We start from the raw sequence: 25,635 nt of genomic DNA on the forward strand, positions 1-25,635 counted from the left end.
TGGAGCTTTAATCCGCCGCTTCTGAGGCTGCTGGGAGAGACCTCCCCCTCTCCTCTCTGTTCGCACAGCTCCTGGGGTTCAGCTTTGGACTTGGTCCCGCCTCTGCATATAGGTTGTCCGAGGGCGACTGTCCTTCGCTCAGACAGGACGATGTTAAAGGAGCAGTTGATTCGGGGGCTCCAGTTCTCTCAGGCTGGGGGGAGGGAGTGGCACGGGGGCGGGGCAAGTCTGCGGCGGCAGAGGCCGACGTGACGCTGCACAGGCCCAAGGCTCGCCGTGCGTTCTCCCAGGGAAGCTGTCCCTGGATCCCGGGACCCCGGCAGTGGCGGACTGCACGGGCTCCCGGGAGGGCCGGTGTGGAGAGTGACCTGTGCTCACACACAGGCCTCTTGGTGGTGGCAGCAGCAACCTCAGCGTCCGACACCCGTCTCTACTGTCCCTGCCGACAGACGCGGCTCGCGTCCGTTTCTGGAGCTCCTCTACGCGGTGCTCTTAATCCCCTCACCTCACACCCGAGGAAGCAAAGAGGCAAGAAAAAGTCTCTTGTCTCTTCGGCAGCTCCAGGCCCGCCCCTGGGGCTCCTTCAAGCGGCGCACTTAATCCCCTCTCCTCGTGCCCAGGCAGCAAAGAGGGAGGAAAAGGTCTCTTGCCTCTTCGGCAGCTCCAGACTTCTGCCGAACTCCCTCCCGGCCAGCCGTGGCGCACTAGCCCCCTTCAAGCTGTCTTCACTCTGCCAACTCCAGACCTTTCCCTGGGATCCGACTGAAACCCGAGCCTCAGCTCCCGGCCCCGCCCACCCCGGCGGGTGAGCAGACAAGCCTCTCGGGCTGGTGAGTGCCGATCGGCACCGATCCTCTGCGGGAATCTCTCCGCTTTGCCCTCCGCACCCCTGTGGCCGAGCTGTCCTCCGCGGCTCCGGAGCTTCCCCCTCCGGCGCCCGCAGTCTCCGCCCGCGAAGGGGCCTCTAGTGTGTGGGAGTCTTTCCTCCTTCACGGCTCCCTCCCACTGGCGTAGGTCCCGTCCCTATTCTTTTGTCCCTGTTTATTCTTTTTTCTTTTGCCCTACCCAGATATGTGGGGAGTTTCTTGCCTTTTTGGAGGTCTGAGGTCTTCTGCCAGCGTTCGGTGGGTGTTCTATAGGAGAAGTTCCACGTGTAGATGTATTTCTGATGTCTCTGTGAGGAGGAAGGAGATCTCCGCGTCTTACTCTTCCGCCATCTTTAAACCGAGTTCTGGGTCTTGTTTTTGTATCCATTCAGCCAGTCTGTGTCTTTTGGTGGGAGCATTTAATCCATTTACACTTAAGGTAATTATCGATATGTATGTTCCTATTACCATTTACTTAATTGTTTCGGGTTGTTCTTGTAGGTCTTTTCCTTCTCTTGTGTTTCTTGCCTAGAGAAGTTCCTTTAGGATTGATTTGTTGTAGAGCTTGATTGGTGGTGCTGAACTCTCTCAGCTTTTGCTTGTCTGTAAAGGTTTTAATTTCTCCATCAAATCTGAATGAGATCCTTGCTGGGTAGAGTAATCTTGGTTGTAGGTTTTTTTCTTTCATCACTTTAAATATGTCCTGCCACTCCCTTCTGGCTTGTAGAGTTTCTGCTGAAAGATCAGATGTTAACCTTATGGGGATTCCCTTGTGTGTTATTTGTTGTTTTTCTCTTGCTAATTTTAATATGTTTTCTTTGTATTTAATTTTTGACAGTTTGATTATTATGTGTTTTGGCGTGTTTCTCTTTGGGTTTATCCTGTATGGGACTCTCTGTGCTTCCTGGACTTGGTTGACTATTTCCTTTCCTATATTAGGGAAGTTTTCAACTATAATCTCTTCAAATATTTTCTCAGTCCCTTTCTTTTTCTCTTCTTCTTCTGGGACCCCTATAATTCGAATGTTGGTGCGTTTAATGTTGTCCCAGAGGTCTCTGAGACTGTCCTCAGTTCTTTTCATTCTTTTTTCTTTCTTCTGCTCTGCAGTAGTTATTTCCACTATTTTATCTTCCAGGTCACTTATCCGTCCTTCTGCCTCAGTTATTCTGCTATTGATCCCATCTAGAGTATTTTTCATTTCATTTATTGTGTTGCTCATTGTTGCTTGCTTCCTCTTTATTTCTTCTAGGTCCTTGTTAACTGTTTCTTGTGATTTGTCTATTCTATTTCCAAGATTTTGAATCATCTTTACTATCATTATTCTGAATTCTTTTTCAGGTAGACTGCCTATTTCCTCTTCATTTGTTAGGTCTGGTGTCTTTTCATCTTGCTCCTTCATCTGTTGTGTGTTTTTCTGTCTTCTCATTTCACTTATCCTACTGTGTTTGGTGTCTCCTTTTTGCACGCTGCAGGTTCGTAGTTCCCGTTGTTTTTGGTGGCTGTCCCCAGTGGCTAAGGTTGGTTCAGTGGGTTGAGTAGGTTCCCTGGTTGGGGGTCTAGTGCCTCTGTTCTGGTGGATGAGGCTGGATCTTGTCTTTCTGGTGGGCAGGTCCACGTCTGTTGGTGTGTTTGGGGATGTTGGTAGCCTTATTATGATTTTAGGCAGCCTCTCTGCTAATAGATGGGGCTGTAGACCTGTCTTGCTCTTTGTTGGGAATAGGGTGTCCAGCACTGTTCATTGCTGGTCCTTGAGTGAAGCTGGGTCTTGGTGTTGAGATGGAGATCTCTGGGAGATTTTCACCGTCTGATATTACGTGGAGCTGGGAGGTCTCTTGTGGACTAGTGTCTTGAGGTTGGTTCTCCCACCTCAGAGACACAGGCCTGGTGCCTGGCTGGGGCGCCAAGAGCCTTTAATCAACACGGCTCAAAATAAAAGGGAGAAAAAATAGAAAGGAAAGAAAAGGGAGGAAGGAAGGAAGGAGGGAGGGAGGGAAGGAAGGAAGAAAGGAAGGCAGAAATGAAGGAAGGATGAAAGCAAGAAAGGAAGGAAGGAAGGTGGAGAGGAGGAAAGGGAGGAAGGAAGAGAGGAAGGGAGGAAGGAAGGGAGGAAAGAAGGGGGGAAGGAAGGAAGAAGGGAGGGAAGGAGGGAAGAAAGGAAGGAAGAAATGAAGAAAGAAAGGGAGAAGACAAAATAAAGTAGGATAAAGTATAGTTATTAAAATAAAAAATAATTATTAAGAAGTAAAATTTATATTAAAAAAAAACAGAAAAACAGGTCGGTCTAACCCTAGGACAAATGGTGAAAGCAAAGCTATACAGACAAAATCTCACACAGCAGCACACACATACACACTCACAAAAAGAAAAAAAGGGGAAAATAATAGTATATCTTGCTCCCAAAGTCCACCTCCTCAACTTGGGATGATTAGTTGTCTATTCAGGTTTTCCACAGATGCAGGGCACTTCAAGTTGATTGTGGAGCTTTAATCCACCGCTTCTGAGGCTGCTGGGAGAGACCTCCCCCTCTCCTCTCTGTTCGCACAGCTCCTGGAGTTCAGCTTTGGACTTGGTCCCGCCTCTGCGTGTAGGTCGTCTGAGGGCCTCTGCCCTTTGATTAGTTGTCTATTCAGGTTTTCCACAGATGCAGGGCACTTCAAGTTGATTGTGGAGCTTTAATCCACCGCTTCTGAGGCTGCTGGGAGAGACCTCCCCCTCTCCTCTCTGTTCACCCAGCCCCTGGGGTTCAGCTTTGGACTTGGTCCCGCCTCTGCGTGTAGGTCGTCTGAGGGCCTCTGCCCTTTGCTCAGACAGGACGGGGTTAAAGGAGCAGCTGATTGGGGGGCTCCGGCTCACTCAGGCTGGGGGGAGGAAATGGCACGGCGGCGGGGTGAGTCCGCGGCGGCAGAGGCCGGCGTGACGCTGCACCGGCCTGAGGCGCACCACGCGTTCTCCCGGGGAAGCTGTCCGTGGATCCCGGGACCCCGGCAGTGGCGGGCTGCACGGGCTCCCGGGAGGGCCGGTGTGGAGAGTGACCTGTGCTCACACACAGGCCTCGTGGCAGCAGCAACCTTAGCGTCCCACACCCGTCTCTACTGTCTGTGCCGACAGCCACGGCTCGCGTCCGTTTCTGGAGCTCCTTTACGTGGTGCTCTTAATCCCCTCTCCTCGCGCCCGAGGAAGCAAAGAGGCAAGAAAAAGTCTCTTATCTCTTCGGCAGCTCCACGCCCGTTTCTGGGGCTCCTTTAAGCGGCGCGCTTAATCCCCTCTCCTCCTCTGCAAAATGTGCTTCCTGAAAATTTTATGTGGATCAACACTGATGCTGTATTTTGATATGCAGGACCAGTCTTGCACCAAACAGATAACTTGGTTCTGGCTCCTAAGACTTTCATTACCAGAGTCCCACTCATGGGAGTTTTTCAGGAGAAGAGCCTGCTTGGCCAGCCTGGAGAAGGCTTGGTGAATTCCTGCAGCCGTGGCTCCGTTTCTTGCTCCCCACAATTGGCACAGCATTGGAGTGAAGTCCACTTGGCCTGTGACTGGACCTCTTATCAGTCACAGGCAAAAAGTCCACTGAGGTCCCCAGGAAAAACAAGATGGAATCCAGGTGATAAAGTCTTAACCTATTCTTGCATGCTTGGTCTAGTTTCACTTGCTCACAGGGTGCCGCATGCAGAGGGCTTGCATCAACGGCCCTTCACGCCACAGCTCCTAGCGTGAAAGAGCCGGGCCTGACCCCTCAGCTCCGAGCCCGTGTGCAGAAACGCCACGCACAACAGTTCAAGATGGCGGCGGCTGGGAGAGAACCAATTTAATGTGAACAATTCCGTGGCACAATGTTGTGCAATCACCACGCCCATCTAGTTCCCAAACATTTTCATCATCCCTAAAGGAAGCCCTCTACCCATTGATCAGTTGCTCCCAGTTCTCTCCTCCCTGAGCCCCTGAAACCGCCGATTTCTGTTCTGTCGCTAGGGATTTACCTATTCTGCATATTTCACGTAAATGAAATCGTACAATATGTGACCTTTTGTCTGACTTCCTTGACTTAGCGTAATGTTTTTGAGGTCCATCTATGTTGTAGCGTGAATCAGCACTTATTTCCTTCAATCAGCTGAGTATTGTTCTGTTATATATATAAATATATATACCACAATTTGTTTATGCATTCATTTGTTGATGGACACTTGAGATGTGCTATAGTCTGAATGTTTGTGTCCACCCCAAATTCATATGTTGAAATCCTAAAGCCCAATGTGATGGTATTAGTAGGTGGGGCCTTTGGGAAGTTCTTTAAATCATGAGGGTGGAACCATCATGAATGGAATTAGTGTCTAATAAAAGGGGCTCCAGTGAGATCCCTTGGTCCTTCCACCACGTGAGAACACAGTGAGAGAAGGTGCCAGCTGTGAACCAGGAAAAGGGCTCTTGCTAAAGCGTGACCATGCTGGTGCCTGATCTTGTACTTCCCAGCCCCCAGAACTGAGAAATAAATGTCTGTTGTTGATAAGCTGCTCAGTCTGTGATATTTTGTTATAGCTGCTGGAAGGTACTGAGACAGCTTGCTTCCATTGTCCATTGTGAATAGTGTTGCTGGGAATATGCATCTACATGTATATTAGCCTCCTCTTGCTGGAGCACCACAGAGGACTTCCACCTCTCAGCATTATTGTTGTCCCGCCGCAGTGAGGCTGGGATGCTAAAAATGAGACTAATACCATGTTTTACTTAGAATTTCTCCTTCTTTCTGAGGGCCAAGACTTTCTTTCAGGGCCACAGGATTGCTCTCTGATTATTTCTTTCTTAGGATCAGTCATTTTCCTGAAAAACCTCAGTCTTTTTGTACCACCAGCTTTCAGTTTGCCAAGGGTTCCCAGATAATTCTGAATGATTCTAAGACTCAAGCTAGCGCTCCTGTCACATAAAGATAAAAAGAGTCAGTTCAATAAATTATCTTCAATAAATTCACAAATGGCTACCTCCTGATTGGAGATAACTTGACTACAGCAAATTCATATGCATTTATTCATTTAGATGTGTTTATTGGTTGTGCTGGTTTTAAAATACGTCCACAAATTTGACATGTCCCCCTACAAAGGGCAGAGCCTCATCCCCCCGACCCACCCCATGTGTGTGGGGTAGATTCAGTGACTTGCTTCAAATGAGTATAGTGAAGATTGATGGTGTGTCATTGTGGCTTCTCTCTTGCTCTCCCTCTCACACTGCTTGATCTGGGGAAAGCCAGCCATCTGCCACGTCATGAGGACACCCAAGCAGTCTGTGGAGAGGCCCACCTGGGGGAAAATTGAGACCAGAAGCTAGCAAGAAAAACTGAGACCAACAACTAGCGGGGAAGCGAGGCCTCCTGACAGCAGCCATGTGAGCGCTCCATCTTGGAAGCAGATTCCCCAGCCCCAGTCAAACCTTCAGATGATGGCAGCCCAGACAACATCTTGACTGCAACTTCACGAAGAGACCTTGAGTCAGAACCGCAGAGCTAATCCACTCCCAAATCCCTGAGCCACAGAAACTGTGAAATAATTTTTAAGATGTTAAGTTTTAGAGTATTGGTTACACGGCAATGCATAGTTAGGATATTTGTTTATTGAATGACTGCAGGATACACACATAAAATGACATTATGCTTTCTCACCTTTTCCCCTATAAAGTTGATTTTTCTCTTTGTTCTTTGCTGCCCCGGGATGAAATAGTAGGCATGTTGCTTAGCTTTTCTGGATACGTTTAGATGTTTAAAACTCATTTTAGTCTAATAATCATATAACTCCTAACCCTCATTCAATTTAAGCTTCACCCTTCTGCCAGCCCAGGGCTGTTTCAGGCCTGAAAACCTGCAGTTGGGAGGGAAGCTTGGCTGGTTTCTTTATCCCCTATCTTATTTTACTTCCTTTCTGCCACTCACCAGGCTGTGTCTGATACCTCTGTGGATAGGGGATACGGCAGAGGAAGGATGCCAGGGAAGGGACAGAAAAGGTCTTACCAGACTGGTTTGGCTGTAATACGACATCTCTGCCTTCTGGGAATGGTACAGTGGCGTATGCTAAGTTTGCCTGTACCAACCCTCAAGAGCTAATTGTTCAATTATCAGGAATTTTGTGTGGTTGTTAATTCCAGACATCATTAAAAATTAAATCATATATAAACTTACAATTAAACAAATGTTTTAAAATCAAAGATAACAAATACTCATTATCTTCTAACTACTTAACTACATTTTACTGTTTTCTATGTTCTTGTCTTGAGTTTATTTCTGTCTACCGTATATGCACGGTGGAAGCACTTTACAGTGGTGTCTTGTTGTGCATCTTTTCCACGTTTAGTGATGTCACGTTGGTACCCCGAAGTCGGATGCGGCAGGAGCCAAGGTATCTTACCGTGGAAGTCATAAATGCTACAAATCCGGACTCTTTTCCTGGAGATCTGATTGTTAACCCTTTACTAGAGCACCACTGGCATGGTGTATTCCAAATGCAGATCTTCATTCTCATGGAATGCTTCTGCTGGGACATATGTTTCCTGTAGTTTCCTTGGCAAGGGCCTGTCTCATCTCTTTGACCACTTACAGTTTTCCCCTGAGTCGTTCTCTGTTAGAGATATCTCATCCCTTGAGGCAGCCCTGGTTGGTAGAGTCACTCTTAAAAAACCCTATATGGCTCCTTCCTATGTGGTCCACTTCTAGCCTGTGAGAAATTCATCTGCATTTTTCTTCCTGGAAATACAGGCCATTCCCATCAGAATTCTCTTTCCTTATCATGCAGACAGAGCAGCAAGGCTCCAGTAAGCCCTAGTTGCATCTTCTTGCCCCCACTCAGGCACCAGCCCTTGTGTTCCTTAAACTCAAGAGAACATGTGAATACTCTCTAGAAGTGCCTACGTCCTCCCCCGCTGGTCCTGAGGTGGGGAGAAGCACACATTCCAAATCCCTAGGGGGATGCTGATGGGAATATTCAGATAATGTGACAACGCTCTTCTAACAAATGCATAGTTTCCCATCTTTAGACTCCTCTCATGGATTCTTAGTCTACATATACAGCCTGGATGTGAGTGGTGTGCTGAGAGTAAAACTGGGTTAGGACACCCCGTTTACAGTCGAATCCCTTACCTTAGAACATGACTGTCTTCGCTACTTATTGTTTATTCTGTTTTGGGGGCCTCGGCTCAAAGCAGAAGATAACACAAAGAGTCACATCTGACGACCTGTTACATATACCATAGCCTCAGTTTGGTTTTTTCAAATTTTCTCATTTGGGAGTTGAGGCAACCTGGGCTGTTCATCGGCCACATGGGCTGTGGGAGTGTTCCAGGGACGGCGAGGCTCAGGCTGTGTTTGTTCATTTACTGCCTCGCAGCAGATCGGAACGCAGGGGTTGGTGCAAATGATAAGAGAGGAAAGAGCCAAGGTTGTACTGGGCGAGTGGTATCAGGTATCAAGTATCAGGAGCAGAGCACAAGACCAAGATGGGAGTGAGATGAGAGAACAAGGGAGAAGCTGAGGAAGTCAGGATCACGTTGGGAAGTGCGTATGGCTGTCAGTGAGCTCCTCGTTACCATGCTGTAACCTGCTGGCAGGGGCCACTCAGCTGGCAGGAGGCTGATGGATGGGCTGGCTGAAAGCACAGGGCGGGCACGGGCGGCGCCACTTTTAAATTCCTCAGCATCAATTAAATGGGGCTCTTATTTTCTTATCTCATTCCTCACCAATTAAGCCTTCACCGGTAAGATAAAAAAGGAAGTAACACTTCAGTGAGACCATTTTCAAAAAGAGCATCGATTTGGCGTCCAGCATGGTACATAGTGCTAAAAGGATACTAGCCCAGTACGTTTAGATTCAGTACTTTCTAGCTTAGCAAATGCCTGCTTTAATTAGATAATCAGTTTTGTCCATAACATGGTTTTCTTGAGGGCCATGTCTCACATAATGCCCCAACAATACTACCACACTGGTAGCCATCAAGTGGACACTGAATAATTTCTGCCTTACTAAAAGTGTTTCTCTCTTATTTAAAAGCTCTTCGATTCTCCTCACAAATTATAAGTCCAAATTCCCTGAACTAGTTCCCACAAACACGCTGCAACCTCCCCAGAATTCACCGGATCTGTCTTAATTCCCATTCCTTCCTTCCATATATGCTGTGTTCTGTCAAGTGGTTTACCAGTTGCCTCTGGACACACCTTTCTTTCTTGCTCATGTCAGAGACCAGAATGTACCACCCCCCAAAACTGTCACTTTGGCATAAGGATTATTTTGAGCTGGAGGCAAATGAGATCAACAGATGAAGAAAGAAGCCTTCCTGACTAAAAGCAGAAACTTCTGAAAAATTAAGGACTGCCATACTTAAATCCCCTCTCATTGGGAAGTTTTACGGCCACGAAGAAGGCAGAAAGCCGAGGTGGACCTGCACAAACCAACCTTATTCCATTAGCTGCCCCTACGTGTTTACCTTCTCATGGGTTGCTGCACCTGAAAGTCTGAAACTCTTTTCCTTTGTCACATCTCTAGAAATTATTGTTTTGTTAAGATGCTACATTAGCCCAAGCTCTAACTGCCCATTTGAGTTACTTTTCCTTGAGATTTCTCCCCAACGATATGCTCTGTATGTGTTAATAAACTGTTTGTTGTTCCCTTGTTAATCTGTCTTTTGTCAGTCTAATTTTACAGGACCCCAGCTGGAGAACCTAGAAGGATGAAAGGAAAAAAGAATTTTTCCTCCCCTACACTCATACTCTTTTACTCTCTTAGAAAAAAAATCATTCCTCTATCCTGCCCCCATCAAAATTCTACCCATCATTAAAATGAAGCTCAGATCCACCTGTTTTCTAAAGCCTTCTTTATATTTACCTAAAGAGATCACGCCTTCGAAACTCTGGCCCACACCCTCAAGGGCATGGCAATGAGTAGCCAGCAATCAAGCACTGTCCTGGGATGCCTATTCTATATATGTTTGGAACTTTTATTCAGATCTCTTGCTATTTTGCTCCTCCAACCTGCCTGTAAACCCTTTAAAGTCTAGGACTTGAGTGTACACAATAAACCCTTAGGACCTTAGATATCTCAGAATCTCCCAAGGTTATGACTTCCATTACAGCATATTATTTACCCCGTAAAATGCAGTAATTCAAATTCAAAAGCAGTCTCTTGTGTACAATTAAAAAAAAAATTGTGACCCTCAATCCATTAGACCATGTGTTAGATACAAATCAAATCAATTATTTATTGAGCTTGTGTACCCAGCATTCTGGTAGGTACTAAAGAGAATATGATGATAACATACAAACTACAAGAGTAGACCGTTGGCCAGGACTTAATCAGTAACTGCCAGCTTCCTAAGTTTTTGCCCTGTTTCCAACTTAGGAGCAACCAGAGAAAGGCAAATACGCACCCCTAACCAACCACATAGGATGCCTTGCTTCTGGTTAGTCTTTCTCGTTTCCCCATGCCAACAATCAAGGCATCCTGAAGCAGTTCCCCTTTTCTACTGTAAAGCTTTTACACTTCCCTGCCTGTCTTTGAGTCTCTGCCAAATACAAGTGATGGGAGCTGACTGCCTTCCTATCACAAGCTCTGAATAAATATCTTTTGCTTGTTCTCGTTTGAGTGTTATTTATTTATTTCCACACTTGGAATTCACAGAACTATTATAAGTGGTTCAACTATTAACTGGGTACTCCAAAGGCTCATGACGTAGCCATTTGTAATTTTACTGAGGCTTGAATTTAAAATGTAATCTTTGATACTGGCGTACAGGAATTAGTTAACTAGTGACTGCCCTGTACACTCACATACAACTTTGCTTTCATATTCATACTGTAACATAGGTACTTACTGAATAAATTATATTCTCTATATTTCGGGGGATTTTTTTTTTTCAGACTTAACTGATGAATCTTAAGGGTCTACTATTGAGAGATTTCAAAAGGACTTGAAGAGTGATCGACTTTGAAAAGTAAAAAGGAAATTAATAAAAATGAAAGATCAATCTTTTTAAGCCTGTGAGACTACGAAAATAGTACTACCGACAGAAATGAAGATATGAGGAAGAAAATTGGCTTTAAAAGGTCAAGAGACAGCAGGATGTTCAAGCTCATTCAACAAATATTGACTGCAGTTCTGTGTCAGGCACTATTCTAGGTGCTGAGGAGATAGTGGAGGACCATATAGGCAAAAATCCTTGCTCTTGTGTAATTTATATTTGAAAATGTAGACAGCTGGGATTTGGTACGAAGGGAAATGTAAAGATACTTGCTTTTAAGACTTAATCACACAGAGATGAGTTAAACATATCAGAAAGCAGCTTTCTAAGACTTTGAAGTTTCTGAGGACTTGGCCTTGGACAAGACATATGGGGACAAAAGAAAGAAATGCCTGAGGTCAGGATGCCACAGCACAGAAACCACACCAGGGCCTGTTGACTCAGAGTAGTCCAGTGGAATTTCCATCAGAGTGTGCTGGGAAAAAAATGTTAAGGGAAGATTAACCTAGGATTAGAGGCACCGGCCTTTAGCAGATGCTCTGGAAATAAGTGGTAATAATGATAATTTATATACATTTACAAAGTACTTACATTTGCATTATTTATTTAAGAAACAGATAAAGAGTATCAGCATATTTATAGATGGAGACCTGAGGTAGAGAGAATAATAGTCCTCAAGATTACACAATAAATTGTGGTCAGATTAAGAATTAGAACCTAATTTTCCTGACTCTTAGATCCTGGGAGGTATTCATAATGCTACTATTTTTTTCAGTCTGTGTATCATAAATGTAGCTTAAAAATTCTTAAGCATCTTATGAGACTGACACTTATGAGACTGACACCCTAAAGAAAGAAGGATAAGGCAAGTACTGAAATAATTTGATTAATGTCTGCAAACAAATTTCCCCTAAGTAGTAATTTTAAGTAAATGGTTAAGGTTTTTCTATTCTGCATGATACGTTTCTGAATAATTTATTAGAGGAGCTTGATGCTGATAGTTTATTAGAAATTGACTAGATTAACACAAAAAAATGTCCATTGGGATTGTTTTATTAGTCAACTGAAAAAATTCAGTACATTCAATTTCAATAAAACGAGAGATTAAAAAGGTAAGAAATGCACTACATTTGACTATAGAAGTAAGAAAATTTCATTTCTTCACACCATCTCATAAAGATGTTACAAATGCGCTGGTGGTAAACAACTCCATACAGAACCTTGTAGTATTGTTTTTGTTTTCTAAATGCAAACCAGCACGCTGGCAAGCCATTTTTCTTACGGGAGACTGAAAAGATGATTAAGAAAAAAATCTGTACAATGTAATAATTATTAACATTTGTGTTCTACCTGCCATGAATTATCTAAGCTCTTCACATTTGTACGCTCATGTAATCCTGGCATATGTAAAAACTAACAGATGAGGCAGGTACTATTATTATGCCCACTCTTCAGATGAGGAAACTGAGGGTCAGAGAGGTGAAGGAGCTTGCCCTAGGGACACAGCTTCTAATTCCCAGAGCTACGATCTACTTTACATACAAAAAGTTTCCAGAAAGCAAAAGTTCTCCCAAGCCATTTTGCTTTTCCGGCCTCTTCTCGAGAAAGGAATATCCAGAGTTGCCTGACCGAACTTTGTAAGAAATGGAGTCGCTATCTCTTCTTTTAGTGCGGGGCCATCTGGAGGCTCGGCCACCTCCCTTGACCTTCGCTCCAACCCAGCCACCCACGCCCGCTTCCCTCTTCTCCTTCCACCGCGCCCCACTTCCCTTCTATCAACCTCCGCTCCTCCCTGCCGCTCCAGCCGCATCTCCGCGCTCCGTGCCCAGCGCCGCCAAACCACCCTAGAGGCGGACCCTCCCGCGGCCGCCGTTGCGCCTCCGTGACGTAACCCGCACGCCACCGCCCTCAGGCCGTGGGGCAGGGCCACAGGCCAGGCTGGCTGGCCGAGGCCGGGCCCGGGGGCGGGCTCGGGGGCGGGCCCGGGGGCGGGGCCAGGATCCAGCTCCAGGATCCAGCTCCAGGCCTCCGCGGCCATCGCTGCTTGCGCGGTTCCTCACTCTTGCCCTTTCCCCGCCCTCCCGGGCCGAGTGGAGCCGGGTGGCGTCGGCAGCCTAGCCCCGAGGGGCACCGCGGCTTCAGGGGCTGGGCCTCCAGCGCAGCGCAATGTCAGGCGCCGCGACAGCCCTGTGAGTCCGAGGCTGCGGCCGTGGCCCTGGGCGGCGGCGGGTCCGGGCCGGGTCTGCTCATGGTGCCGCCACGACACTATCGCGGAGCAGGAAGGCCAGGTAAGTAGGCACGGGAGGCCCGCGAAATCACCCGGAGCCGAAGCCGGGATCGAGGGTCCACCAACAGCCCCACCTCCAGCCTTTGGTAGCAGCCGACGTGCTTTGACCGAAACGGCAACGGTATATGGGGAAGCTGCCTGGGCGCCGCCGCTTCAGGGCTTTACTCGCCTTCCCTGGGGAGGCGTCCCCGTCTTAACTTTTGTTTTTTTTCTTCCTCCGAAAAAGGAAGATTCCCTTTAACAGCTGTTTCCCCACCCATCTCGTGAATGACTATTTAGATCTAAAATAAGTGACAGGGGTGGGTGGGGAAGCCTGGAGGATCCTTTCCCTTTACCACGTGAGGTGCTTGGAAACGTGCCGTCGAGACTCACAACAAATCTCTTCCTCTCACATCACCCAACTCCGCTCGAGATCGGGGACGGAAAAGGCACTTAGAAACAGGCGCGTGTCTAGACGCTGTCCCGGGAGTGGGTACCTCCGGAGAGAGGCACGGGAGGCGAATGCAGTTCTGTATTTATGAAACTCGGAGAAGCTATTTTTCAGTAGCTAACTATTCTTAAATATGCCGTTTGTTGAATACTGCTTTTATTTTTTTCCTGTACCATGTTCTTTTCTGAGTATAATTTGAAATGCACAACGGATAACATGAAAGTCTAGAGGAAAGTGTCAGTTATAATTTACACACTTTGATATTCTTTAATTTGCTTTCATTTGGAAGATGAAGAGTGAAAAAGAGCTTAGGAATCTTATGTTGAGTGGTTGTTTTCATAAGCATTGTTTTGTGGTGGTTTTTAGGTGCGCTGAGTTCTTCACCTCCGTTTAGACTCAGATCTGACCAGTTTTCAGGCACTGCTCTTGAAGACCTCAGAAAGGCCTTTAAAATAAGGTAAATTACACACTTTTTTTTACCTGTATGACTTTCAACCTGAACATTAGCTTAACAAATGTAAGATATTTCTGTTATACTAATTTTCTCGTTTTTATATGGTTATTTAAAAAATATCTCCTCTAATGTGATCTGTATTTTCACGAAACAGACTGCAAATGGTGTGTGTATTTATCATGAACCGAATGAATTCCCAGAGCAGTGGTTTCACTCAGCGCAGGCGAATGGCTCTTGGGATTGTTATTCTCCTACTTGTTGATGTGATATGGGTCGCATCCTCAGAACTTACTTCGGTATGTAATTCTTGTCTAGGAATGATGTTGCGTTATAGAAATATTATTATTGTTATAGTATCTCTCGTCATTACTATCTCTTATCTTACTTAAAGCAGTATTTTTTTTTTTTTTTTTTTTTTTGTGGTACGCGGTCCTCTCACTGTCGTGGCCTCTCCCGTTGCGGAGCACAGGCTCCGGACGCGCAGGCTCAGCGGCCATGGCTCACGGGCCCAGCCGCTCCGCGGCATGTGGGATCTTCCCGGACCGGGGCACAAACTCGTGTCCCCTGCATCGGCAGGCGGATTCTCAACCACTGCGCCACCAGGGAAGCCCTTAAAGCAGTATTTTGAAGATTGTTGAATTATTTATCTTTTTTTTGATAATGAATTAGTATCAATACAAGTTGAAACTGAAAGGATACTCTTTTTGTTGCTTCATACAGTTTTCTTATATCTTTTAGGGAGGTTATTTAGAAAATGAGATACATGCATATTTTCTTGATATTTGTGGGTGTTTTTGTTGTTTTTTTCCTAAATTAATTTCTTTCTTTAGAAATACTATCATCTAGTGGAACAGCCATATAGGATGCGAATCCATTTGTCATCATTTAGTAGAAAGTGAGAATGCTTTAGGACAGATGAGTGAAAGTGATATATGAGTTTTCATGTACAGGGCACTATTGTACACATACATGTGTGCATGGACATTTATATGTTTGCCGATTCAAACATTATTATGAAGTATATGTATACAGTGATTACCTTTAGTTAAATTTTATTTGATGACCTGTTGGTAGTAATGTGGTATTTTGAGTTCACAAGCTAGTTTTTCTTTCATCTCGTACAAGTACTTTATTCTGTTTGGCTAATGATCCCTGTAAAAACCTATTTTCAGAAGTTACTGCATTTCAACTTACATGTTGCTATCTTAAGGCAAAAGGAAGACTAGCATTTATAAAATGAGCTTAAATGTCAAAAGAAGCAGTGTGATACTGCTGGTCATCTCACATGGTAGCTAAGTAAATAGTTGACATTGACATTGTATCCAATGAATGAATAAATGTTTAGCCTTTTTGGATTTAGGCTCTGGAATACAATAGGCCATTTATTTTTCACTCTTCTACAATCTTTTTAGTTTTTAGATTAACATTCTGTAGTTTAACTACAAAGAAACCTCTTTAATGTTGACAGGGAAATAAGCCTATCTTTAAAATTTTATTTTAGTTTTAAATAAATAGTTTGGTTTTTATTTATCACGTAATAAAATTTAGGACAAAAGAGCACCTGATTAAATTATAATTTAACAATCCATATCTAAGCAAAGTAAAAAAAAACAACACAAAAACCCAACAACAAACTTGTCCCTATTTTTGAAAAAAATAAAACCTGTTGATAAGAGGATATTTTATAATTTGGTTATCCAGGAGCATATGTAATGTGTCTAATTCCTCAACCAAATATGCTCTTCAAACTTAAGATATACTGTGTACTTCAAAATTGAAAATCAGTTTTTTTATTGTGGAAATTTTCTGACATATACAAAGTAGAGAGAATGGTATAATGGATCTTCACGTACCCATCACTTACCTTTAACAGTTATCAAATTTTGCCAATCTGTTTTTAAAAATAAATTTATTCTATTTATTTATTTTTGTCTGTGTTGGGTCTTTGTTGCTGCAGGCGGGCTTTTCTCTAGTTGCTGCGAGCAGGGGCTACTCTTCGTTGCGGTGTGCGGGCTTCTTATTGTGGTGGCTTCTCTCGTTGTGGAGCATGGGCTGTAGGCGCACAGGCTTCAGTAGTTGTGGCTCGCAGGCTCAGTAGTTGTGGCTTGTGGGCTCTAGGGCTCAGTAGTTGTGGTGCACAGGCTTAGTTGCTCTGCGGCATGTGGGATCTTCCCAGACCAGGGCTCGAAATCATGTCCCCTGCCTTGGCAGGCGGATTCTTAACCACTGTGCCACCAGGGGAGCCCCAAATTTTGCCAATCTTATCAACCCCTTCCCAAACATTTTTTCTTCCAAGTGTTTAAAGCAAATTCTGGCCACCTGTCATTTAGCCTATAAATTCTTTCATATTTATCTAAAAAGGACTTATAATTTTTTAAATATAATTACCATGCCATTAATATATCTCACAAAATCAATTATAATTCATTAAAATAATCTGATATTCAAATTTCCCTGGTTGTCGAGGACGTCTTTTTAGGTTAGGATCTAGTCAAAGATCACACATTACATTTGTTGGAACTTTTAAGTCACTTTTAGTCCTTAACCATAGTCCCTCCCTTTCTTTTTTTTTTTTTTTTTTTTCTTTGATTTATTGGAGAAATTGGATCATTCTTTCTGTAGAATATATCACACTGTCGTAGTCCATTTGGGCTGCTACTGTAACAGACTGCCGTAGACTGGGTGGTTCAAACAACATTTCTTACAGTTCTGGAGACTGAAAAACCCAAGATCAAGGCGCCAGCAGTTTTGATGTCTGTTGTGAACTGCTTCCTGATTCTTAGATGGCAGTCTTCTCACTGTGTCCTCACAAAGCAGAAGGGGCAGGAGAGCTCTCAGGAGTCTCTTTTATATGGAACTAATCTCATTCATGACTTACCCTCGTGACCTAATCACATCCCACAGGCTCCTGCTTCCTCATACCATCACATTGGGGGTTAAGATTTTCACCTAAGGGGATACAAACATTCAGTCCACAGCACACACGTTCTGGATTTGGCTAATTACTTCCTTGAGATGTCATTTAGCTTGCTCCTTTGTCTCTCTTATTTCCTGTAAAATGGTATTTAGATGTAAGGTCTTGATTTGATTTAGGTTCAGTTTTTAGGAAAAGATGCCTTGGTGGTATTGTGTACTTCCTTTGACAACACAACATGAGGCCCATAATGCCTGCAAGTCTTACTTTGGATGATGCCAATTTGAGCACTGTAAGTTCCTCATCAATCTTTAGGTAGTGGTTGAATATCCATATGATTATTGCCCAGATAGAGTGTTTTACTAGGGTTGTAAAATGATGATTTTTCTAAGGGTCGTTCCTTCTGCGTTTATTAGCTAGAATTCTTTAAGGAAAACTTTTCCACAACTACTGTTTGGTTATCCTGATACATGGGTCATATAGGAAAGGTTGGATAAATCTTGATTCTTTTCGTTTATTCATTTTTTTCCCCTTTATTCATTTTAAACTAATGTTGCCTAGCAACTTCCAGAAGAAACCATTGAGGATTTTTTGCATATCATTATACATTTATGGATTTTTGTATATTTGATGTGTTTTAAGTAATTGTGGTTATTATCCCTTTTGATGCTTAAACTGCCCTATCTTTGGCTGGTGGGAGCCCCTGTAAATTCTCTCCAGTGTCCTTTCAATATTACCCCATTAATCTTTAAAATCCTGTTTGCCTTCTGGCACAAGATGCCCCAGACTCATCTCATACATTCCTGCCCCATACTTGGATTTGACCCTTTCTTCAAGGGCCTGTGGTTTTTTTGTGTGCAAAATGGTACAGATCATCATCTGGATTCTAGAGGTGCTCATTCCTTCTGGGTTATCTTTTTTAAAAATTTTATGTTTTTATACAGCAGGCTCTTAATAGTTATCTATTTTATACACATCAGTGTATACATGTCAATCCCAATCTCCCAATTCATCACACCCCCGCACACACCCCCGCCATTTTCCCCCCTTGGTGTCCATACATTTGTTCTCTGCATTTGTGTCTCATTTTCTGCCCTGCAAACCGGTTCATCTGTACCATTTTTCTAGGTTCCACATACATGTGTTAGCATAGGGTATTTGTTTTTCTCTTTCTGACTTACTTCACTCTGTGTGACAGACTCCAGGTCCATCCATGTCTCTACCAATGACCCAATTTCGTTTCTTTTTATGGCTGAGTAATATTCCATTGTATATATGTGCCACATCTTCTTTATCCATTCATATGTCAATGGACACTTTGGTTGCTTCCGTGTCCTGGCTATTGTAAATAGAGCTGCATTGAACATTGCAGTACATGACTCTTTTTGAATTATGGTTTTCTCTGGGTATATGCCCAGTAGTGAGATTGCTGGGTTGTATGGTAGTTCTATTTGTAGTTTTTTAAGGAACCTCCATACTGTTCTCCATAGTGGCTGTATCAATTTACATTCCCACCAACAATGCAAGAGGGTTCCCTTTTCTCCACACCCTCTCCAGCATTTATTATTTCTAGATTTTTTGATGATAGCCATTCTGACTGGTGTGAGGTGATACCTTACTGTAGTTTTGATTTGCATTTCTCTAATGATTAGTGATGTTGAGCATTCTTTCATGTGTTTCTTGGCAGTCTGTATATCTTCTTTGGAGAAATGTCTGTTTAGGTCTTCTGCCCATTTTTGGATTGGGTTTTTTTGTTGTTGTTGTTATTGAGCTGCATGAACTGCTTGTAAATTTTGGAGATTAATCCTTTGTCAGTTGCTACATTTGCAAATATTTTCTCCCATTCTGAGGGTTGTCTTTTTGTCTTCTTTATGGTTTCCTTTGCTGTGGAAAAGCTTTGAAGTTTCATTAGGTCCCATTTCTTTATTTTTGTTTTTTATTTCCATGACTCTAGGAGGTGGGTCAAAAAGGATCTTGCTGTGATTTATGTCATAGAGTGTCCTGCCTGTGTTTTCCTCTAAGAGTTGGATAGTGTCTGGCCTTACATTTAGGTCTTGAATCCATTTTGAGTTTATTTTTGTGTATAGTGTTAGGGAGTGTTCTAATTTCATTCTTTTACATGTAGTTGTCCAGTTTTCCCAGTACCACTTATGGAAGAGACTGTCTTTTCTTCATTGTATATTCTTGCCTCCTTATCAAAAATAAGGTGACCATATGTGCATGGGTTTATCTCTGGACTTTCTATCCTGTTCCATTGATCTATATTTCCATTTTTGTGCCAGTACCATACTGTCTTGATTACTGTAGCTTTGTAGTATAGTCTGAAGTCAGGGAGTCTAAGTCCTCCAGCTCTATTTTTCTTTCTCAAGATTGCTTTGGCTATCTGGGGTCTTTTGTGTTTCCATACAAATTGTGAATGTTTTTGTTCTAGTTCTGTGAAAAATGCCATTGGTAGTTTGATAGGGATTGCATTGAATCTGTAGATTGCTTTGGGTAGTATAGTCATTTTCACAATGTTGATTCTTCCACTCCAAGAACATGGTATATCTCTCCATCTGTTTATATCATCTTTAATTTCTTTCATCAGTGTCTTATTCTGTTCTGCATACAGGTCTTTTGTCTCCTTAGGTAAGTTTATTCGTAGGTATTTTATTCTTTTTGTTGCAGTGGTAAATGGGAGTGTTTCCTTGATTTCTCTTTCAGATTTTTCATCATTAGTGTATAGGAATGAAAGAGATTTCTGTGCATTAATTTTTTATCCTGCTACTTTACAAAATTCATTGATTAGCTCTAGTAGTTTTCTGGTAGAGTCTTTAGTATTCTCTGTGTACAGTATCATGTCATCTGCAAACAGTGACAGCTTTACTTCTTTTCCCATTTGGATTCCTTTTATTTCTTTTTCTTCTCTGATTGCTGTCTGGATTCTGTTTGCTAGTATTTTGTTGAGGATTTTTGCATCTATATTCATCAGTGATATTGGTCTGTAATTTTCTTTTTTTGTAGTATCTTTGTCTGGTTTTGGTATCAGGGTGATGGTGGCCTTGTAGAATGAGTTTGGGAGTGTTCCTTCCTCTGCCATTTTTGGGAAGAATTTGAGAAGGATGGGTGTTAGCTCTTCTCTAAATGTTTGATAGAATTCACCTGTGAAGCCCTCTGGTCCTGGGCTTTTGTTAGAAGATTTTTAATCACAGTTTCAATTTCATTACTTGTGATTTGTCTGTTCATATTTTCTATTTCTTCCTGGTTCAGTCTTTGGAAGGCTATACCTTTCTAAGAATTTGTCAGTTTCTTCCAGGTTGTCCATTTTATTGGCATAGAGTTGCTTGTAGTAGTCTCTTATGATGCTTTGTCTTTCTGCGGTGTCCGTTGTAACTTCTCCTTTTTCATTTCTAATTTTATTGATTTGAGTCCTCTCCCTTTTTTTCTTGATGAGTCTGGCTAAAGGTTTATCAATTTTGTTTATCTTCTCCAAGAAGTAGCTTTTAGTTTTATTGATCTTTGCTATTGTTTTCTTTGTTTCTATTTCATTTATTTCTGCTCTGATCTTTATTATTTCTTGCCTTCTACTAATGGGGTTTTGTTTGTTCTTCTTTCTCTAGTTCTTTTAGGTGTAAGTTTAGATTGTTTATTTGAGATTTTTTTTGTTTCCTGAGGTAGGTTTGTATAGCTATAAACTTCCCTCTTAGAACTGCTTTTGCTGCATCCCATATGTTTTGGATCATCATGTTTTCATTGTAATCTGTCTCTAGGTATTTTTTGATTTCCTCTTTGATTTCTTCAGTGATCTTGGTTATTTAGTAACATATTGTTTAGACTAGATGTGTTTGTGTTTTTTACGTTTTTTTCCCTGTAATTGATTTCTAATCTCATAGCGTTGTGGTTGGAAAAGATGCTTAATACGATTTCCGTTTTCTTAAATTTACCAATGTTCAATTTGTGACCCAAGATGTGATCTGTCCTGGAGAATGTTCCATGTTCACTTGAGAAGAAAGTGTAATCTGCTGTTTTTGAATGGAATGTCCTATAAATATCAATTAAATCTCTCTGGTCTGTTGTGTCATTTAAAGCTCGTGTTTCCTTATTATTTTTCTGTCTGGATGATGTGTCCATTATTGTAAGTGAGGTGTTAAAGTTCCCGACTGTTATTGTGTTACTGTCGATTTCCTCTTTTATAGCTGTTAGCAGTTGCCTTATGTATTGAGTTGCTGCTATGTTGGGTGCATATGTATCTATAATTGTTATATCTTCTTCTTGGATCAATCCCTTGACCGTTATGTACTTCCTTCCTTGTCTCTTGTAACATTCTTTATTTTAAAGTTTGTTTTATCTGATATGAGTATTGCTACTCCAGCTTTCTTTTGATTTCCATTTGCATGGAATATCTTTTTCCATTCCCTTACTTTCAGTCTGTATGTGTCCCTAGGTCTGAAGTGGGTCTCTTGTAGACAGCATATATATGGGTCTTGTTTTGTATCCATTCAGCGAGCCTGTGTCTTTTGGTTGGAGCATTTAATCCATTCATGTTTAAGGTAATTATTGATATGTATGTTCCTATGACCATTTTCTTCATTGTTTTGCGTTTGTCTTTGTAGGTCCTTTTCTTCTTTTGTGTTTCCCACTTAGAGAAGTTCCTTTAGCATTTGTTGTAGAGCTGGTTTGGTGGTGCTGAATTCTCTTAGCTTTTGCTTATCTGTAAAGCTTTTGATCTCTCTATCAAATCTGAATGAGATCCTTGCCGGGTAGTAATCTTGGTTGTAGGTTCTTCCCTTTCATTCTGTTTAAGTGTATCATGCCACTCCCTTCTGGCTTGTAGTGTTTCTGCTGAGAAATCAGCTGTTAACCCTATGGGAGTTCCCTTACATGTTATTTGTCATTTTTCCCTTGCTGCTTTCAATAATGTCTTCTTTGTCTTTAATTTTTGCCAATTTGATTATTGTATGTCTCAGTGTGTTTCTCCTTGGGTTTATCCTGTATAGGACTCGCTGCGCTTCCTGGACTTGGGTGGCTATTTCCTTTTCCATGTTAGAGAAGTTTTTGACTATAATCTCTTCAAATATTTTCTCGGGTCCTTTCTCTCTCTCTTCTCCTTCTGGGACCCCTATAATGCGAATGTTGTTGCGTTTAATGCTGTCCCAGAGGTCTCTTAAGACTGTCTTTATTTCTTTTCATTCTTTTTTCTTTATTCTGTTCTGCAGCAGTGAATTCCACTATTCTGTCTTCCAGGTCACTTATCCGTTCTTCTGCCTCAGTTATTCTGCTATTGATTCCTTCTAGTGCAGTTTTCATTTCAGTTATTGTATTGTTCATCTCTGTTTGTTCTTTAATTCTCCTAGGTCTTTGTCAAACATTTCTTGCATCTTCTCGATCTTTGCCTCCATTCTTTTTCTGAGGTCCTGGGTCATATTCACTATCATTATTCTGAATTCTTTTTCTGGAAGGTTGCCTATCTCCACTTCATTTAGTTGTTTTTGTGGGGTTTTATCTTGCTCCTTCATCTGGTACAAAGTTCTGTGCCTTTCCATTTTGTCTGTCTTTCTGTGAATATACTTTTACTTCCACAGGCTGCAGAATTGTAGTTCTTCTTCCTTTTGCTGTCTGCCCTCTCTGGGTTATTTTTTTCTAGGCCTTTTCAATGAACATAACTAGGTTTGTTTGGGGTTTTCTTGGAAACAAAAATTATGAGTTCATTCTGATATTTTCAATTTAAATGAGGATTACAGGGATCTACTGTATAGCACAGGGAACTATATTCAATATCTTGTAATAACTTATAATGGAAAAGAAACTGAAAAAGAATATGTATATATACATAAAAAACGGAATCACTTGGCTCTACACCTGAAACTAACACAACATTGTAAATCAACTATAGTTCGATTTAAAAATATCAAACAAAAAAACAATGATTACAGGTTGTTGTATAACTTCCTAATAACATTAAACTTCATACAGTTTTCTTTATACCCCATAGTGTTTCATTGCCTCTCTTTATGCTATTTCCTCTATTTGGGCTATTATTCAGACCTTCAGATACAGATCAAGAATAGCTTCTTTTGGGAAACTTCTGTAACGTTCAAAATGGTCCATCTTTCTTTGGTACTCCCATGGTATCCCCCTATCATGGTATAAGCATATTACACTGTGTATTCTTCATATTTATATCTATGTCTATATATCTGTATCTGTATCTGTAGATCTCCTCTCAGGAAATCCTGTCTTATTATTCCTTAGCTGCTAGTATAGATACTGTTGCATAGTAGGTTTTCAGTGAATATTGAACAAAAGTTGTTTTGCAAGTTGTTGCTGCTTTGTTTTGGAAATATTATCCTTTGTATTCAAGGCAAATACAATATTCAGAAATGAATTCAAAATATTTTTATAATCCCTTTTGATCTTTCCCCTCCAAATGAACTTCTGGAGTTAAAAATCATATAATAACTGTATTTTATTGGAAATGAGTAATAAGCTTTGTCTCATAGTTTCTGTAACTTTTTCCTCCACAGTATGTTTTTACTCAGTACAACAAACCATTCTTCAGCACCTTTGCAAAAACATCTATGTTTGTTCTGTACCTTTTGGGCTTTATAATTTGGAAGCCATGGAGACAACAGTGTACAAGAGGATTTCGAGGAAAGCATGCTGCTTTTGTAAGTTTAAAATTTTAAGTATTTGTTGGAGCAGGGGTAAATATTTTCAAACTATTAGTTTCTTGAAAAACAGATTTTAACTTGTTCATTAAATGAGTGAAGATAGCATGATATAAGAAAAACTTGCTTTTGTCCATACTTTTAAATTTACTCTTCTAATCAGCTTGGCATCAGAATGTTTTGTGAGAAGTCAAAGGTACATAATCACTTTCTTTCCCTTACCTCATGACATGCTCTGAGTTGTTAATACTTACTTAACTAGTCCAAATCAATTAATGTGGAGAAGATGATGGAAGATAAAGGATAAGAAGAATATCTAGAGTGTATGATCATTTTCAGATCAAGTAAATATCATCTAATTAGCTGTAAAGTTGATTGTAGAAGCAAACTAATTCAAATATGAAAATAACATATTTCAGGGCATATTTCAGGTGTTTGGCTAAACAAATTATATTCCATCATTAATGTCACATAAAATGCTTTTTTTTAAGTGTTGAAAGAAATGGCAGTTTATGTAGTGATGTGTCTTCCATGTAGTAGAAACTGAATTTTTGATAATGAAGAATATAAAACTCTTTTTTTTTCTTTTTTACACATTTATTTATTTATTTATTTTTGGCTGCGTTGGGTCTTCATTGGTGCGCGCGGGCTTTCTCTAGTTGCGGTGAGTGGGGGCTATTTGTTGCAGTGCGTGGGCTTTTCATTGCGGTGGCTTCTCTTGTTCTTGTTGAGGAGCATGGGCTCTAGGCGCACGGGCTTCAGTAGTTGTGGCATGTGGGCTCAGAAGTTGTGGCTCGCAGGCTCTAGAACGCAGGCTCAGTAGTTATGGCGCATGGGATTAGTTGCTCTGAAGCACGTAGGATCTTCCCGGATCAGGGCTCTAACCCGTGTCCCCTGCATTGGCAGGTGGATTCCTAACCACTGTGCCACCACCAGGGAAGACCATAAAACTCTTTTTTACATTAATCCTTTTCCTTTTTTTTTTCTTTTTAAATTCTCTATCTTTCTCTCTCTTTTTAAAATTGTAAAATACACATAACATCAAATTTACCATTTTAACCATTTTCATTTCCCCAATTTTTAAAAATTTATTTATTTTTATTTTTGGCTGCGTTGGGTCTTTGTTGCTGCACACGGGCTTTCTCTAGTTGCGGCGAGCGGGGGCTACTCTTCCTTGCAGTGCACGGGCTTCTCATTGTGGTGGCTTCTCTTGTTGCGGAGCACAGGCTCTAGGTACGTGGGCTTCAGTAGTTGTGGCATACAGGCTCAGTAGTTGTGGCTCACGGGCTCTAGAGCACACGCTCAGTAGTTGTGGCGCACGGACTTAGTTGCTCCACGGCATGTGGGATCTTCCCGGACCAGGGCTGGAACCCGTGTCCCCTGCATTGGCAGGCAGATTCTTAAGCACTACGCCACCAGGGCAGTCCCTTCACTTTGTCTTTTGTTGTAATTAAATAGGAATGTCTTTGTACACATCTGTAGTTATTTACTTAGGATAAATTCCTAAAAGTATAATTGCTGGATAAAACAGTAATGTCATTATATAGCTTTTGATTCCTTTTGCTAAATTATCATCAACAATAATTGCACCTGATTCATGTCTGTAAGCAGTGCATGAGATTGAACTGTTAGCAAAACCCTAATGCTTTGCCAATATATAGGTAGACAGTGGTATCTTGTTTAATCTGTGTGTTTTTGGTTACTTTTTCATATATTTGTTGCACAGTAGAATTCTTTTGTGAGTTGTCCATATTTTGTCCATTTTTCTATATTGACTCTTTCTTACTAATTTATAAGGGTTTTTTAAGGGCATAGGCTTCTGGTGTTTGAATCTTGTTCTGTCACTTGCTGATTGTGTGATCTTTAGCAAGTTATTTAACCTCTTCAAACTTTAAGCAGGGATAAATGATAGGGTAGTTGTGGGTGTGCGTAAAAGCATGCTTTTACAGCACTAGCACAGTGGTTCTCAAAGTGGTTCAGTGTCTGAATCCATTTAGGGGATTCTTGAGGTTAACACTGTTATCATGATAATGCTGAGATGTTATTTGTCT

General features: G+C 41.9%; 1 protein-coding gene across 13 annotated transcripts in view; it reads left to right on the top strand.

Annotated features, from left to right (window-relative positions):
* Window positions 1-12,832: 12,832 nt before the first annotated feature.
* The window catches only part of SLC35F5 (solute carrier family 35 member F5), a 42,782-nt gene continuing 29,979 nt past the window's right edge, over window positions 12,833-25,635 (top strand). For 8 of the 13 annotated variants that reach the window (XR_010839085.1, XR_010839084.1, XR_010839086.1 and 5 more), the window contains exons 1-4: window positions 12,881-13,140; window positions 13,936-14,026; window positions 14,178-14,319; window positions 23,441-23,584. Coding sequence is in view for 5 of the 13 variants with exons in the window: in XM_059052573.2 (XP_058908556.1) it covers window positions 13,101-13,140; window positions 13,936-14,026; window positions 14,178-14,319; window positions 23,441-23,584 (417 nt within the window). In the remaining 8 variants the exon portion in view is untranslated. Of the gene's footprint in view, window positions 13,141-13,515; window positions 13,582-13,935; window positions 14,027-14,177; window positions 14,320-23,440; window positions 23,585-25,635 lie in introns of those variants that run through there. The other 5 variants (XM_059052573.2, XM_067025885.1, XM_067025886.1 and 2 more) reach the window with 5 other exon arrangements.

Source organism: Kogia breviceps, chromosome 2 (genome assembly GCF_026419965.1).
Source record: "Kogia breviceps isolate mKogBre1 chromosome 2, mKogBre1 haplotype 1, whole genome shotgun sequence".
NCBI classification, from domain to species: Eukaryota; Metazoa; Chordata; class Mammalia; order Artiodactyla; family Physeteridae; genus Kogia; species Kogia breviceps.